General features: G+C 38.5%; 1 protein-coding gene across 4 annotated transcripts in view; it reads right to left on the bottom strand.

Moving 5' to 3' along the window:
• Positions 1-8,944: 8,944 nt before the first annotated feature.
• Positions 8,945-16,145, bottom strand: part of TASOR (transcription activation suppressor) — a 44,346-nt gene continuing 37,145 nt past the window's right edge. For 3 of the 4 annotated variants that reach the window (XM_081321010.1, XM_081321011.1, XM_081321009.1), the window contains 7 exons: positions 14,502-15,451; positions 13,598-13,720; positions 13,052-13,211; positions 11,408-11,516; positions 10,881-11,059; positions 10,636-10,791; positions 8,945-10,039 (listed from right to left, as the gene is read on the bottom strand). In XM_081321010.1, the coding sequence (XP_081177136.1) occupies positions 9,477-10,039; positions 10,636-10,791; positions 10,881-11,059; positions 11,408-11,516; positions 13,052-13,211; positions 13,598-13,720; positions 14,502-15,451 (2,240 nt within the window). In that variant the 3' untranslated portion in view covers positions 8,945-9,476. Of the gene's footprint in view, positions 10,314-10,635; positions 10,792-10,880; positions 11,060-11,407; positions 11,517-13,051; positions 13,212-13,597; positions 13,721-14,501; positions 15,452-16,145 lie in introns of all 4 variants that reach the window. The other variant, XM_081321012.1, reaches the window with a different exon arrangement.

The raw sequence follows: 16,145 nt of genomic DNA on the forward strand, positions 1-16,145 counted from the left end.
TTTAATACAAACCAGTTTGCTGTGTTTACTCCTGGGTTATCTTGCGCAATAACATTGTGCACACTCTTGACAGGTTATGGGCCCAGTGAGAGGAGAAACCCAGTGAGAGCTTGACCCAGAGGCAGAGAAGTTAAGGCTTTTGGTTTGTAGTGGTTTGTGGTGGTAGCAGGCAGCATGGACTCCGTGAGCGTAATAGGAGGCTTTGTAGTATTTTGTCTGAATGAAACAAACTATCTCTCCTGGTGTCTGAAAATGGAGATGTACCTGTGAAGGGAGTAGGTAGATGATAGTTACTGATCCACCTGCAGTCCTGGATAATGGGGACCAGAGAAAGGATGAGAAAGCATTGGCCAGCATAATCCTGAGTTTTGAGGATAGCCAGCTGATACACGTGAGGGGTCTCCAGTCTGCTAAAGACTGCTGAGAAGCTTTGCACAGTGTGTACGTAAGGGAGACTGCGAGCAGCAAAGTAATGCTGACAAGAAAGCTATATAAGGCCCAACTGAAACCAGGAGAGCATATCTATGCATTTGCAATCCATGAGAAACATTCCTAGAGTTAGAAGAAAGAGGAATGACTTTTATTGAGGTACACAAGGTGCATGTGGTGCTCAGTTCATTGGACAATTCATGGGACGTCCTAATGTCCAGTTTGGAGTCCATGCAAGAGAGGGACTTAACCATGAGTTATTTGGCCGGTTGCTGGAGAACGAAAAGGCTGGAAAGGCAGCAGAGAGGAACTGGTGACAACTCACAGACCAGGCCTAGAATTACAACATCCAAGGGCATCTGAGAACACTTGCATGGTGAAACACTGTTTCAAGTGTGGTTCTACAGAGCATCTCCAGAGACTCTGCCCTGAGAGGAGAAACAGAGGAGCAGCGAAACAAGATCGTAGAGCTACACAACCAACATTTTCCCTGGCAGCATTTTTCACTGAAGAAAACACTTGGCTGTTGGACAGTGGGGCAAGTCAGCATACTGCAAATGACCCACAAATGTTTTCAAACCTAAGACCATCTAAACAAACATGTTGGCTTGGTAAATGGACAACAGTCTGCTGTTAAAGGGGAAGGTAAACTTTATGTACCTGGTATTGGAGAAACATTAGATAATGTATTATCTGTATCAGAGCTAGACCATAATTTACTCAATATTTCGAACTTGGATAATATGGGGTATGAAGTACTGTTTGCAAAAGGTCAATACATCATCAGGAAAGGTGGGAGGATTTGTGCACAAGGTGCTAAGCTGGATAATTTATACGTGTTAAGGAAGCAGCAGGATGGTTGTGCATGAACACTCACACTCCCACGCATGATAATTGCATAGATTTATTACATAAGAGGTTAGGTCACGGGTCGGCAACCCGCGGCTCCGGAGCCGCATGCGGCTCTTTGAGCCGTCCCCTGCGGCTCCCAGCCGCCCGGTGCGCGCGCACCTCTTCGAACGGGCAGTGGTGCGCGCGCACCTCTCCAAATGGAGAGTGGCACCGCCCGTTAGGAGAGGTGCGCGCGCACCTCTCCGGATGGGCGCAGGTGCGCGCGCACCTCCCCAAACCTTTGGAGAGGTGCGCGCGGACCTCCGCGCAAACGGGCAGCGGCGCCGCTCATTGGGAAAGCTGCCGCGGCCCGTTTGCAGGCTGCCGAAAGCGGCAGCTCTGCAAACGGGCCGTGGCAGCTTTCCCAACAAGCGGCGCCGCTGCCCATTCCGAGAGGTGCGCGCGCACCTCTCCGAACGAGCGGAGGTGCGCGCGCACCTCCCCAAACCTTTGGAGAGGTGCGCGTGGACCTCCGCACGAACGGGTAGCGGCGCCGCTCGTTGGGAAAGCTGCCGCGGCCCGTTTGCAGGCTGCCGAAAGCGGCAGCTCTGCAAACGGGCCGTGGCAGCTTTCCCAACAAGTGGCGCCGCTGCCCATTCCGAGAGGTGCGCGCGCACCTCTCCGAACGAGCGGAGGTGCGCGCGCACCTCCCCAAACCTTTGGAGAGGTGCGCGCGGACCTCCGCGCAAACGGGCAGCGGCGCCGCTCATTGGGAAAGCTGCCGCGGCCCGTTTGCAGGCTGCCGAAAGCGGCAGCTCTGCAAACGGGCCGTGGCAGCTTTCCCAACAAGCGGCGCCGCTGCCCATTCCGAGAGGTGCGCGCGCACCTCTCCGAACGAGCGGAGGTGCGCGCGCACCTCCCCAAACCTTTGGAGAGGTGCGCGTGGACCTCCGCGCGAACGGGTAGCGGCGCCGCTCGTTGGGAAAGCTGCCGCGGCCCGTTTGCAGAGCTGCCGAAAGCGGCAGCTCTGCAAACGGGCCGTGGCAGCTTTCCCAACAAGCGGCACCGCTGCCCATTCGCGTGGAGGTACGCGCGCACCTCCGGTCGTTCGGAGAGGTGCGCGCGCACCTCTCGGAATGGGCAGGGGCGCCGCTCTTTGAGGAAGCTGCCACGGCCCGTCTGCAAAGCTGCCGAAAGCGGCAGCTTTGCAGACGGGCCGTCGCCGTCGGGCAACCGGGAACCGGTTCCATCTCATTTTTAAAAAAATGGCAGCCGCGTGCGTCCGCGCATGCGCAAAAAACCTTTTTGCGCATGCGCGTGCATGGACACACGCACGCGGCTCCCTCTTTTTTTAATTTGTGATGGAACCGGTTCCCAGTGGCTCTTTTTCTTTTTTAGGTTGCCGACCCCTGGGTTAGGTCATGCAAGTTAGAGTGCTGCAAAGGATGCCAGGCCTAGCTGAAGGATTACACATTAAGCAATGCAACAAATATTTAGATTGCGCTATTTGTAAGGAGTCAAAGTCCAGAGTATATCCTGTAAGTAAGAAAAGCTCAAGGCAAACAGTTTCGCAGTTAGTGCAAGCTGATTTAATTGGTCCTATGGCACCGCCTCTAGGAGGAGCTAGGTATGTACTAGTTTTAGTAGATGACTACAGCAGATATGGGTTTTGCTATTTATTAAAGAGCAAAATGGAAATTATTCAACAGTTCAGGCAATGGGTGAACTTTATAGAGCGATGATATGGCCAGAAAGTATGCCAGATGCAAACAGGGGAACAGAGTTCATGTCTGACAACTTCCAAAAGTGGCTGAGGAACTTAGGCATAAGCATAGACATACGAATCCACATTCGGCAGAAGAAAATGGGGTGGCTGAACAGAGAAATGGTGTATTGCAAACTATGAAAGATTCACAGCTGGCAGATGCAGGAATGAGTAAAACGTACTGGGGGGAAGCCATAAAAACAGCCAACTATCTAGTAAACAGGGTATGAAACTCCATATTACCTATTATATGGAAGGAAACCTTCACTGGCTCACCTAAGGACATTTGGCAGTTATGCCTGGGTGCATATTCCCAAAAGCACCAGAAGGAAAGGACACAAAAAGGCCAAGAAACTTAGGTTTGTTGGATATGAGCCAGGTTCCAAAGGATATAGATTTGCAGATGGAACAAAGAAGGTTGTGATCTCAAGGTCTACTAGTTTTGCAGAACAAAACTATTGGGATAGGGTGCATGCTAACACTGAGGTGTTCATGCCAACACGTAGCACTAGTTCTCAGGAAGGAGAGGCTACAGAAAGCCCAATGAAGGGAGGACAGGATAGCACAGGCATGTCAAACTCACGATGTCACACGATGCGCGACATATCACAACTTTTTCCTCATTGCTGGCAATGGGGTGGGCATGGTTTCAGGACGACACGTCCAGCCCACGGGCCGGCAGTTTGACATGCCTGGGATAGCAGGTCAGAAATAGTAGGAACAGAAGAGGATAGACCTGAGGTAGAGAGAGAAGTAACAGAAAAACAGGAACAGATGTTGCCAAAGATGTCTGAACGTAGCAATAAGAGCGTACCTCCTGGTCAATTCTCAGCAAGTGGGGTTAGAGCATATAGTGTAAGGTATGAACCCCGTAATTACCAAGAGATGTTATTGCCTACAGTAGAACAGGATAAATGGAAGGAGGCTATAGAAAAAGAAATGGAGTCTATGAATGCTCACCACGTGTTTACCCTTATGAGATTACCAAAGGGATAAAAAGAATATTTAGATATTTGAAAGGCACAATGAACCTCCTAGGACTAAGGATAAGGCCATCTGATACCCTATCATTACAATGCTATGTAGAGAGTGAATGGGAAAATGATATGCATGACAGAAAGTCAAACACACGGTTTGTGATATTGTTTGCTGGCACCATAATTGGATGGAAATCCAGAAAAAAACCTTCAGTAGCACTGTCAACTGCGGAAGCTGAATTTATAGCATTGTCTGAAACGTGTTCTGAATTAACTTGGTATGTCCAATTACTGAGATGTACGTATTGATGTGAAAGAAGCTGTGTCAATATTTGAGGACAATGTTGCATGTATGAAGATGGCAACGGGAGAACATATCGGAAGCAGAAGCAAACATGTAGACATAAAATATTGTAACGTCAAGAGACTATAAAGGATAAACTGATAAAGTTACAGCATTGTTCCACTGACAACAATATAGCTGATATGTTGACTAAGCCTTTAAATGCAGGAAAGCATCAAGAGTATGTAAAAGTATTTGGGTTAACAGCTCTTTAGCTTTAAATGGGAGGAGTGTCAAGGTAATGATTTAAAAGCTAACCAGGTTGTGTAATGTAAGGTGTAAGATGTAATTATGGGAATGATTCAGCAGGGTCTGTGTCTCTTTGTATAAAAGGGAAGGTTCCACTGATGTGTTCTTTCTCTTCTGTTTCCTGTTATAATTGTGGTTTGTTGGATCGTGCTGTATTAGCACTTGGCATGCTACTTTGCACTGCGTGCAAGCAGAACCAGCACAATGCACCATTTGACATCTTGCCACAAGCAACAGTATCAGCACATGCCACTTCCTGCCACGAGCGGAGGCACCAGCGTGATATGCCATGTGGCATCCTGCCGAAAGAGGCCACAGGAGTTGGTCAGCAGTGTGACAAGTGTCAGGGCATGGGAGGCCTGGCTGCGGCGGTGCTAAGTGGGTGCTTGGCACATGGGGCAGCTCCACCCACCCCCACCCCCACCCTAGCTTAATTTTTATGCTTGTGTCCCGCCCCACCTCGTACAACCAGACAGTAGGACACAGTGAGCAGGGTCTTAACTAGGGCTTATTTGGGGGTAGGGCTTATATTAGGCGCACACATAAATATCAAGCTAGTGCTTATTTTCGTGATAGGACTTAATTTTGGGGAAACATGGTAAATGCAAATTAATATAGTTATAGTTACATCTAATGGTTTGGACAACAACCCTCACTGTAACATGGTTTCTTTCCCACCTGATAATAAAGTTAATAATTTAAGAAGAATATAACAATACAATAGTGTTCAACCAATTAATACTTTTTTGCCTGAATAAAAACTGATGTGTATTTTATCTCTACTTTTTGCAATAAATATTTATTGTAGAATAGAAATCATGGCAAGTTGCTTCCATTAATTCCTTCTCTTAAACAATTCCCAATTAAAATCATGGCTTAGCATTTAATCTGAATCAAACATTAAAATGACGGATACACCAAATGCATTTAGAGCAAGTATCATATACATGAAAATTTAAAACGCTCAATTCTGCAATCTTTCAAGATACATGTCAGACTTCCTCTGACAGCAGCCTCTTATTTGGAAAAAGAAAACTAACCTTGCTTTCATCTTACCAGCATCAGTCTTTCACAAACCTTGAAAGTCACTAGAGGGGCAGGACTAAACCACCACCCCGAACAATAAAAACAAATCTCAAAACCATCCCAATATGAAACAAGGGATTAAGCACTTTAAGACATATTGAGTCCACATAACAGACATAACTAAGTACAAGCAGTTCCTGGATTATGAATAAGTTCCATTCACTAAATCTGTCTCTAATTCAAATTTCTATTTTAAGTTGGAACTTGTATTGTCTATTAATGGAGGACAGCATTGTCCTTCAAACTAAGCAACCACTGAAAAAATGCTGTATATTAAAAACATGCAGATTCAGCAACTTGTTGGCTTGAAGAACACCGTTTGCCATTTTTAATAAGAGGCTGTCTGTTAATATCCAGAGGTTATCCTTATGTTGCACATTCTTAACTCAGAAATTACCTGTATATTGCCAATGTCTAAGGACTACCTGCAATTGTTTCTAAATTTGATCTAAAAACGACTAAAATAAAACAAACCCACTCTTGGTTCAGAAATTGAGAAACAATAAGATTTTTAAGATTTTCTTCAGATGGCTTGCAGCTTGCATTCAAGGATTTTACTGACAGAAAGCCAGTTTGGTCTCGTCAGTTTTGGGCAACAAGCCTCTCGGTCAATTCCTGTCACAATGGATCAACACTAAGTTCATCTAAGAGAGCGGACCCTCCTCCACTTGCGTGAAAACGCTAGGAATAAAATTCTGTAGAACTAGTCATTTAGTTTACTTTACAAACCTGCGTGCTAAATACAAATTTAAAAATCAGTCATTTGGACAGAGTTCAAAATCTGTAAAGTAAAGTTTTAATATGGAATACTTCATTTTAACTATAGCCAACGGAGAAAAAATATCTGGTATTCAGAAGCTACTGGTATTTCAGCATACTTTCACACCACTATTGCGTGTATACATTCCTTCTTTAAAAACCAGATTTTAACTAACCCATCTTTGATTGATCACATGCCATCAGTGTTGACTCCTAGCATCCACATATATATTTATCTTAGCACGGATTTACAAGAGGCTAAAAAGAGGGGAAATGATGCCAACATTTCTGCAAAATAATATTAAAGGCATAAACATAATTCAAACAATTGTTATCAGGTTAAGGAGTGATAAGAAAAATCAATAAAAGTACTTAAATATTTCTGGTAGGAACTATAATATTCATGAGGGAATATGCCCAAGAATCTCCTCAGATCTAAATTTCTAGCTGCAATGCTTTTATACAATTGGTAAAGTGACATTGCAGATGTTTAACTGCAACAGTCTAGTTACCGATATCCAGGGCTTTTTTTCTCATAGAACGCTCAGAACGGAGTTCCGGCACCTTTTTTGGATGGAACCTTGTAGGGTAGGCATGGCGGGTTGTATGACATGTGTGAGTTCCGGCACCTTTTTCTTTTACAAAAAAAGCACTGCCGATATCTATATATTGGTAGTCATTTACAGCCTAATGTTAAACTTACTTCCTCAAAAGAGATTAAAGTAGCCGCATAATTTCTCCCTTACTGCCACATCTTTTAACATATTTATGAGGCTGATGGTGAGTTACACATTCAGCATGAATTGGAACTGGTTTATTTGTTTATTTATATTTGGCCATCTATTTTAAACACAACCCTTGGCAGCTCACAACAATAAAACCATAACTAAAAAATTATAAACCATAAAACCATAAGCTCAAAATACTTTTAAGGTTTTCTAATTTTAGTATAATTATCTAATCACTATCTCACTGGGTTCATCATGTTTAAATGTTTCAAATTAAGATTCTTACATATTAGAAGTGGCTACATCTGAAAAAAAATGAACCTATCAGAATTATCCAGAATCATACTGCTTTGTGACTTATAACATGATCAGAGCTTCATCTGATACTTAAGAGTCTTCAAAGAGCAGGATCGATGTATCTTCTTGATATCTCTAGGTATTTTTTTTTACCACAGAATTACCTGAATATTCTCCAGATATGTTCAATTTTATCTTCTGTAACTACCCCTTCATTAGAATGTCAGTTTAGTACCTTGCCCGTTCCTCTAAATACATTTTACAGCTTAGATTCCTAAACTACTCCCAACATATTTTTTGTTATTCTTAAATGTATTCCGTTGTTTAAAATTCAGACTATTATTCTTTTTAGCTTGCCCACTACTTTTTCCAATATTGCTTTATAGATAATTCCATTTCTTTCCTCATCTTGTATCCAAAACCATATATTCAACCATTATCATTGTTATCCCTCCGTTTAAGGCTTGGGTCACCTAAATTATTTGCCCCACCGTAAAATGAAATAGAAGTAATAGTTGACATGCTGCAGAACACCATTAATAACAGCTTTACCTTTATACCTCAAATGCTCAATATACTACTATATATAACCAAACTAGGCATTTTTAGAAATTGAAAATGGTTAAAGGCTGCAACTCAGGGCTTTTTGCTTATATGTTATTTGCCAAACAAAAGAAAGGTGATTTGGGAATAGGATAAGTACACTCTTACCAATTGCCTCCTGCCTTGTCCCTCATTGTGACTATTTCATGAATAAGCAAACCCATCATGGTAATCATTTTGTGAGTGAATACAATACACCAAAAAGACTGAAATGTGCTCACCATTTAAAACGCATGGGAACTCCTGCCTTAAAGCTTTAAATTATTTATGCTCTCTACATCTATTCCTGCTTTCCAATCAAATATATAGCAAAAATAGTATATTTTAGCCCATTTTATTTTCTATTATATTTGACTTTAGGTGCCATTTATGGCAGATCAATTCAAAATTAATTCTTCCATGTTATGCATTAATTGCTTGGTTCTATAACAGATAACTAAATGCTGTAGATTTCTTGATGGATTTTATATGCAGTTAGCAGCACAGCACCTTCATATTCATAAAGTCTAAGATATAATGACAGCATTTTATTGTTATGAAATGTTTTAATAAAAAAATTCCAAATTCAGGGATACAAGAGTATATTGTGACAGTAACTCCACACAGAGCTATTCTTAACTTCCTTGATGTCAATGAAGCCAGTTTGTCCACATATACATTGCAAGTTTTTTAATCAGAAATAACTTGATTTAGTATTACTATGCTGATAAAAAAGAGCTCTGAACTTGGAATACTAATCAGAGTATTACATACTTTTAGTAAATGCATAACTTGATGGCAAGAGAAGTTAACTTGATTGATAATGATAATTATCTTGGCTGCATCTATTTCATGGAAACAGATGACACAACAAAATGCAACTTGCTACTAAGTCCTCTCTGGACAAATTATTTTATTCATTTCAAAACAAATTGCACCCTACTGTTTATTCTAACTTAGGTATGTAACCAAAATCCAGGATAATTGATGAAGTAACTAGAGTTGACTTTAAAGCTATAGAAAGATTTTATACAAAACATTCACATATGTACATAATAGCTATTATAAAGGAAAAGTGGTTTGAATGTCCTTTTACACTTTACATTAAAAATGATCCCTTCCCTCTTTCACATATGGTTCAGGCAAACATTCAAATTACATAAGTTAGAATCTTAATTACACGTGAACTACAAAATGTAAAACTTAGAAGTGCCAATAAACAAGTTCATTCAAGTACAATATATGTTAAAAATATATAGATTTATTTCAAACTTCAGGTGCTTTATCTGATACAGACCATTCATGATTTAAATAAACATGAAAACATCTGAGATAAGAGACAAGAAATGTTTAGATCAGAGACTAGAAATACTTAATTCACTTTTTTTCTAAAGTCCGCAGTAAATATTTAAAAAAAGACATTTCTTTGCTCAATTCTGTTTGGGAAATGGCCTCAAAGAATCACAATTGTTATCCCAATTATTGGATGAAGATGAAGAATGGTCCATATCCATGTTCTGACTATAAGCAGTCAGAAAGCAATTTCCACTTTCCTGCTTTTGACTGGCAGACATAGGGTATGTTGTTCCCAAAAACGTCTGATGAGTGAGAACGTTAAAATGACTGAATTGATGAGGCACACTTAATTGTCTATTGTACATCTGAAAGCTGAGAGGAATTTGTTCTTCTGAATTAGTTCTCTCCTCTTCAGGACAGCAGGTAGTTGAAACAGGAGTAACTGGCTGTATATCTTGCATGTCAATTTTAGAAGTCTTTTCTGTCAGAGAGTAGTGTTCTTCTTCAGAAGATAGCAGTCCATCACTTTGAGACTTTTGCCTAGAGTCTGTTCCGTGTGGTCCTTTGGTCTCTGTCTGAAAATCTTCCAAATGGGAATCACAGTTTGAGGCATCATTGCAAACTTCTATTTGTGATGCTTCATCCCCTGAATCCAGAGACATGTCCTCCTCATCCTTTTCATCGTTTTCTACAAGAACTACATTAAGAAGAGAAAAATCCTACTCTATTGAAATAGAAAGCTTATCTAAAAATACTATGCACTACTCACACCGTTTTAGGCTTCAGGTCTCAAAGTCGCATATCATTTAAGGCTGGTCTTCTGTCATTTTTGTTCACTTACTCAACACACATATAACCCTCTTGTGAACGTCCGGATATTCCGATGCTAAAAGCTTCTGCGAAATGTGTTCATGCTTACTGTTGGGAAATCCCAACTTCCAGCTCCAAAGGATTTAATGTCAAAACAGCATCTAAAGTTATACAGTAGGTCAGAATTTTGTATGAAAATTACTCATCACAATTACTGACACCCTCACTCACTGCTTGTTTTCTACGCTTCAGTTCTGCCATCTTTATCCTAATCCTTTTATATTTCATGGAATTTCTTGAATACTCTTATCAGACCAATTTCATATTGATGTACAACACTACATCTCTCTTATTTTTACAATGTGTTCTACAGTTTAGAAATATTATTCTTTACTTATACTGAAGCATACATACATACACTAGATTCCTTGTTTCAAGTAATCTTGCTTGCTAAATGTGAGAGAAATTAAACTATATTATTACCTGGTTGTTTTTCATAATCAGTGGGAGAAGGCAGGCTTTCTTCTGTAACTGAGTTGTGACAGCCAACTAAACTTTTGTAGTTGTGCATAAAGGAACTGACAGTAGTAACTACTATTCCATTATCAGCATAACTTGCAAAGGTTGACACATTCTTTTCTAAGTAAAGAGGGGAAAATGTTCATTATATAATAATGTGTTTGTGGAGATATATATAAATATATATGAAAATCATAATTATTTTCTACCTGTCAAAAAGACCACATGCCTTTGCTGAATATTCTGATATTGAAGTCTTATGAGACACTCTAATTCTGGAGGACTTCGTGTTTGAGAATCGCAGCTATGGTAAGCCAGAATCTCAACCATGTGTTTCTTTTGATAAGCACTCAAAAGTGCTAGCAAGTTCATGGCATTTTTATTTGTTCTATTGGAAGAAAAACAATGTATAATCTGCATTTATATAATACAAGCATTGTGGACAAAATTACCAAACTGTTTTTTCTAATTTTCTACAGAAAAAGCAAAAATTAGACCAAAGACATAAAACAAATGCAGGCTATTAAATGAAAGCATGGTTTTTAAGTATACAAAAAAAAATAACGTTTTGCATTTTTACCTTAAAAGGAGTTTTAAAAATTAAAATAAAGAACAATGTTCTCATAATAATTGGGAAATGGAGATCTTTAATAAATATAAAGACTGGTATAGCTACTACCAGACCAATTTCAAGTTATATTTTTAATACAGTAATTCTTGCATATCTAATACATACCTTACAAGCTCCTTTAATTTTTTCTGTATTTTACAGTGAATTTTCCATTGCCACTTTTCATCTGGAGTGCTCAACTCTCCAAGGAACTTCAGAAACTCATTAAGTTTATCTAATTTTGAAAACAGAACATAAACCCTAGCTTATATTATTTAAAACAGGAATTAGATAAATTTGTAGAAGACACACAGCACAATGCTTGAGCACAGCTTTTATTAGTAGCATGTTGCTAGAACAACTCCAGGAGAAACTTACTGACTTCAAATAACAATCATGATAGAAAAAATGGCTTTCATTTGGAAAAGTTAATCTTAATTTTTAAAAATTAAATTTATTTTTTTAATTTATAAATTTAAAATACATTTATTTATTTTTAAATTTATGAGTCTCCCCATTATGTTAACTTTAGTTGTGAGGTTTACTGTATCAATAAGCTAATTTTACAAATTTTTCAAAACAAAAAATTAAAAAGGAAATGAAGTAACTATTAAAATTTATAACCAAACAATTTTATTAGATGTTTTATGCACAATACATTTCTCCTGTAAACATAGTTTATTAGAATATAGAAACTGTTTAAAAGTTACTCAGTTTATTGAACTGGCAAATTCCAATTTTCTATATTAAGGTTCTTTTATCGCTTTCTGGAAGATACTATAACTAAAGTATTTTTTTTAAAAGATTAATATTCCCCATTATTTGTTTTCTTCTTTCTCTGTTCTCCTGCACCCAACTTTTATGCTAAATTTTCATAACAGCATACTATTGCCAACATTAGCACCTGTGATTAATATAAATCAGTATGTGATGGATTGATCTGAGCATATGAATCTCTAGTAACTGCTATAATTATTACTGATCTACATTTAAGTACAATACACTGAAGCTAACTACAGGTAGTCCTCAACTTACGATTATTTATTTAAGGACTGTTCAAAGTTACAACAGCACTGAAAAAAGTGACTTATAACCTACCCTCAGTTATGACTGTCATACCACTCTGTCACAGGATCACAATTCAGATGCTTAGTAACCGGGTTGCATTTATGATGGTTGCAGCATCCTGTGGTAGCAATTTGTGACCTTTGCAGGAAGTTTCTGACAAGCAAAGTCAATGGGGAAAGTGGGATTCACTTAATGACTATAGTAAAAATGGTTATAAAATCGGATCATGTTACATGATGACTCAATAACCACATCATTTAACTACCAAAATTCAAGACCCAATATTGGTTGGTGGTTGAGGACTACCTGTAAAGTCACAGGAACAAGTAAATGATGGGCCCAAGGAATCAGGGATATTTCAACTGAGCAACAATAAAAAATAAAGTGCAAATGCATGTAGATTGAGGACATTTATTTCTTACCTCTGAACAGCACTTCCGCATGAGTTGTTTTACAAAAAATTTAATTGCTGAACAGTATTTTCTCTTACCAGTGAAAATTTTTAAAGTAACAAAGAATTTTTGCCCTAAAGAACAGAACTTCACAGTATTCCAACAAAATTCTCAAAGGGTTAGCATAAAGCAAAAAAAATAGAACCCCAATTACAAACCCAACTTTGACTATACGAGCCCTTAGAAATTAATTATTAGGAACATAAATAATTTGTAGTCTGCCCTATGCTTTAGTGAACGTGAGACTTACCAACACTGACAGATTCTGGGTTGAGAACAGATTCATCCGATACAATAAAGCCACCAGAAACAAACAAGTCATTGTAAGTACGATTTTTCACATCATCCAAACTTTCAACACCAGCAAAACTGACACATGAGAGTCTCTTCAAAGATACTAAACATGGTATCTATTTTAAAAAAAGCAAATAGAAACAAGATACTGGTACAATAAAATAAATTAGTAACAATAGCATTCCTTATTTATATTAATATCTTGCATTGGTAACATATGGCTTACTAATCTCCTTACATTTTTAAGAATATATAAAATAGCAAAGTGTGTGCATAAAACAAAAAAAAATGATCTCCGCATGTGCCATTTCCTGCTCTTATCCTCACCCAACCATTTCTGCCCTAGACGATTACATTTTATATTGGGGTAGGGAGAGACCAATACAAATACAAATACACACACACACACACACACACATCAAATTGAACATTTCAGTTTTGGCACAAATCCCCCCAACCGTTCCTTACATAGAATATTCAAGAATAAGTGCATTTCATTTACCGTATGAATTAGATGAGCAATGTCTTCATTTTGAATAATTACAAGCAATTTATCCAGTTCACCTCTTCTTCTCAAGAACTGCTCAGGATGGCACTCTGTATTACCTAATTTAGTAAGATACTCCTAAAGCAAGTACAGAAAATGTTAAAAGTAATACAATTGATATTAAACCTAAAAGGAACAATTCAAAAATGAAACTAAACCAAGTTAGCTACAATATTTTTTCACTGATCTTGCTTACCCACACTTTTAGAAAAATCTGTTTTAATACACTATTCTCTCTGCGCATTATTTTAAACTGAATTTTCCAGCCTACTACATGCCTTGTAGCATGAAAGGCTAATGATATGAAGCAGTTCAGATGTTGGAGAAGGACTAGGGAGACCAATTTTATAAATCTTCCTTTAGCCATAGAAATTCTCTGTTTGACCATTGCTCACTCTTGGCTCGCCCTACTTCAAAGACTTGCCGCTATGAGAATAAAAAGGAGAACCTTAAGTTCTTGGAGAAAGGTGGGATAAAATTCTAACAAATGCCAGATACATAGTGCACCAACAAAATACCCCTTCATTATGTAAAACATCTGTACAAGAGCTTTTTAAACTATTTGTTTTAAGCAACTACTATATACATACTGTACTTTACTGAAAAGATGGGAATTCTAAAATCTATGTGGCCCACGCTTTGTTTCTCTTTTGTTTCTCTCACTCCAGCAAACTATTAATTTGCAGATTTCCTGTCAATTTTTAAAATATATGGAAAAAATAGCTATTATTAGCTGTAAGCATCACTTCATTAACAAAACACTCGTGCAAAGACATAAATCTGGCTTACCCATGTGAAATGACTGCAATTTTCTGAAACAGATGCATACAACTGATATACACTCATGTACAAAGCTTACCTTTATTTCTTTGCAAAGCAGACTTTCTTGTTCTTCATGAATGTAGAATTTCAGTGTATTTTTTCGTACATCTTCAATAATTTTGAAAATGCTGTCGAACACTTCAGGTCTTAACTGGCTAATAAAACCAGCCAGAGCAGGTTGTGCTGCAATATCTGATTTATCTTCAGGCTTTGAGATCTTTTCTGATTTTGGCAAACAATCAACAGGAGATCCTTTTGGCTCAGCTGTTAACTTTCCTTCTACGTTAGCAATCACCGGCTTGTGTTCTTTTTCTATATCCCAAACCACTGACTGATTCTGCTCATTAATGACTACATCTCCCTCTACACTGCTGCATGGCGGCTCTGGAAAGTGTTCTTCAGAAACATTTGAGGAAGACACAGGCTTCTCCATGAGAAAATTCAATTCACTACTGGTAACAGAATTATCAACTGGTCCAGTGCTTCCAGTAAAGGACACATTCTGAACACCATATGAACATGACAAAGCAACACTGTTGAGCTTTTCACTTAGTCTTTCTACATATTTATGGACAGCAATATCTGATGCTTGTAAACATATGAATTCAGAAAGTCTCATAATCCTTTCCTGGGCTGAAATGACAGGTTTTGATATTCCACTGACATACGTAATGTTCTTCTGCTGCAAAATTTCCTGAATCTTGTTGGTAAAGATGTTATACTCTTCTAATATGGCTGTTTCTATTATTCCACTTACTGAATGCTGACTTGATACATAATTATTTGTTTCATATTCACATTGTTCTTCAGATTTCACCTCTTGAACTGTGTGTGTTTTATCTTCTATTCTTTCTTTCTCTATGTCTGAAAAGGCACTGTATGCAAATTCATTATCAGAACTTCTTTGCTTGTTTATAACGCGGGGATCATGTTCACAAGCATCCTTTGATACTGAATAAGCAAATATTTCATCTGGAGACTTCAAGCCTATACAAGAAAAATTGGTAAATTACCTCTAAAGATACTGAAAATATGCACTGAATAAGTGTATTGTCAACATTAATGTATTCTGAGTGTCACTTTAATTGATACATACTGCAAAAAACATTCATTATTGTAAGCATATGTCAATATATTACTCAAAAAGTAGATGCTGGAATGTAAGTAACAGCACATTGGCTTGCAAAGTAGTTTCTGGATTACAGATTTTTCACATAAAATATTGCAGACATGCTTGAAATAAAACTGGATTTGTTTATGCTTTTGGCTCACCAGCAAATCTGCAAAAGTTATCGGTGCTATTGATGCCACTAAATAATATGCATTCAGCATAGATACATTCAAGAGTGGCAGCAGTCAATGCTTTCTCTACTAAAAAGCATTATATGAAAGCGCTCTCTCCTCCCCAAGATGGCTGCTGAAGGGACCCCCCCCCCACAAGGAATCTTGAAGATTGCAGCTCCTTGTGGGAGCAGCCTGATCTCTTCCTAATGGCAGAATGTTTTTATAAGCATACCTGGGACTTATAACTTCACTTTTGAACTTTTGCTTTAGTTCTTTATCTTTAAATGTTAATTGGCTGGCTGGGTTCCTTCTGTTTTTTTCTGCTCTTTTTGATTTATTTGTCTGTTCTTATCAACTTCTGCTTTAGCGGCAAATGTCTTTGAATGATGAAAGTGTT

The sequence above is a fragment of the Vipera berus genome (genome assembly GCF_964194415.1).
Source record: "Vipera berus genome assembly, chromosome: 2".
In the NCBI taxonomy this organism is placed as follows: Eukaryota; Metazoa; Chordata; class Lepidosauria; order Squamata; family Viperidae; genus Vipera; species Vipera berus.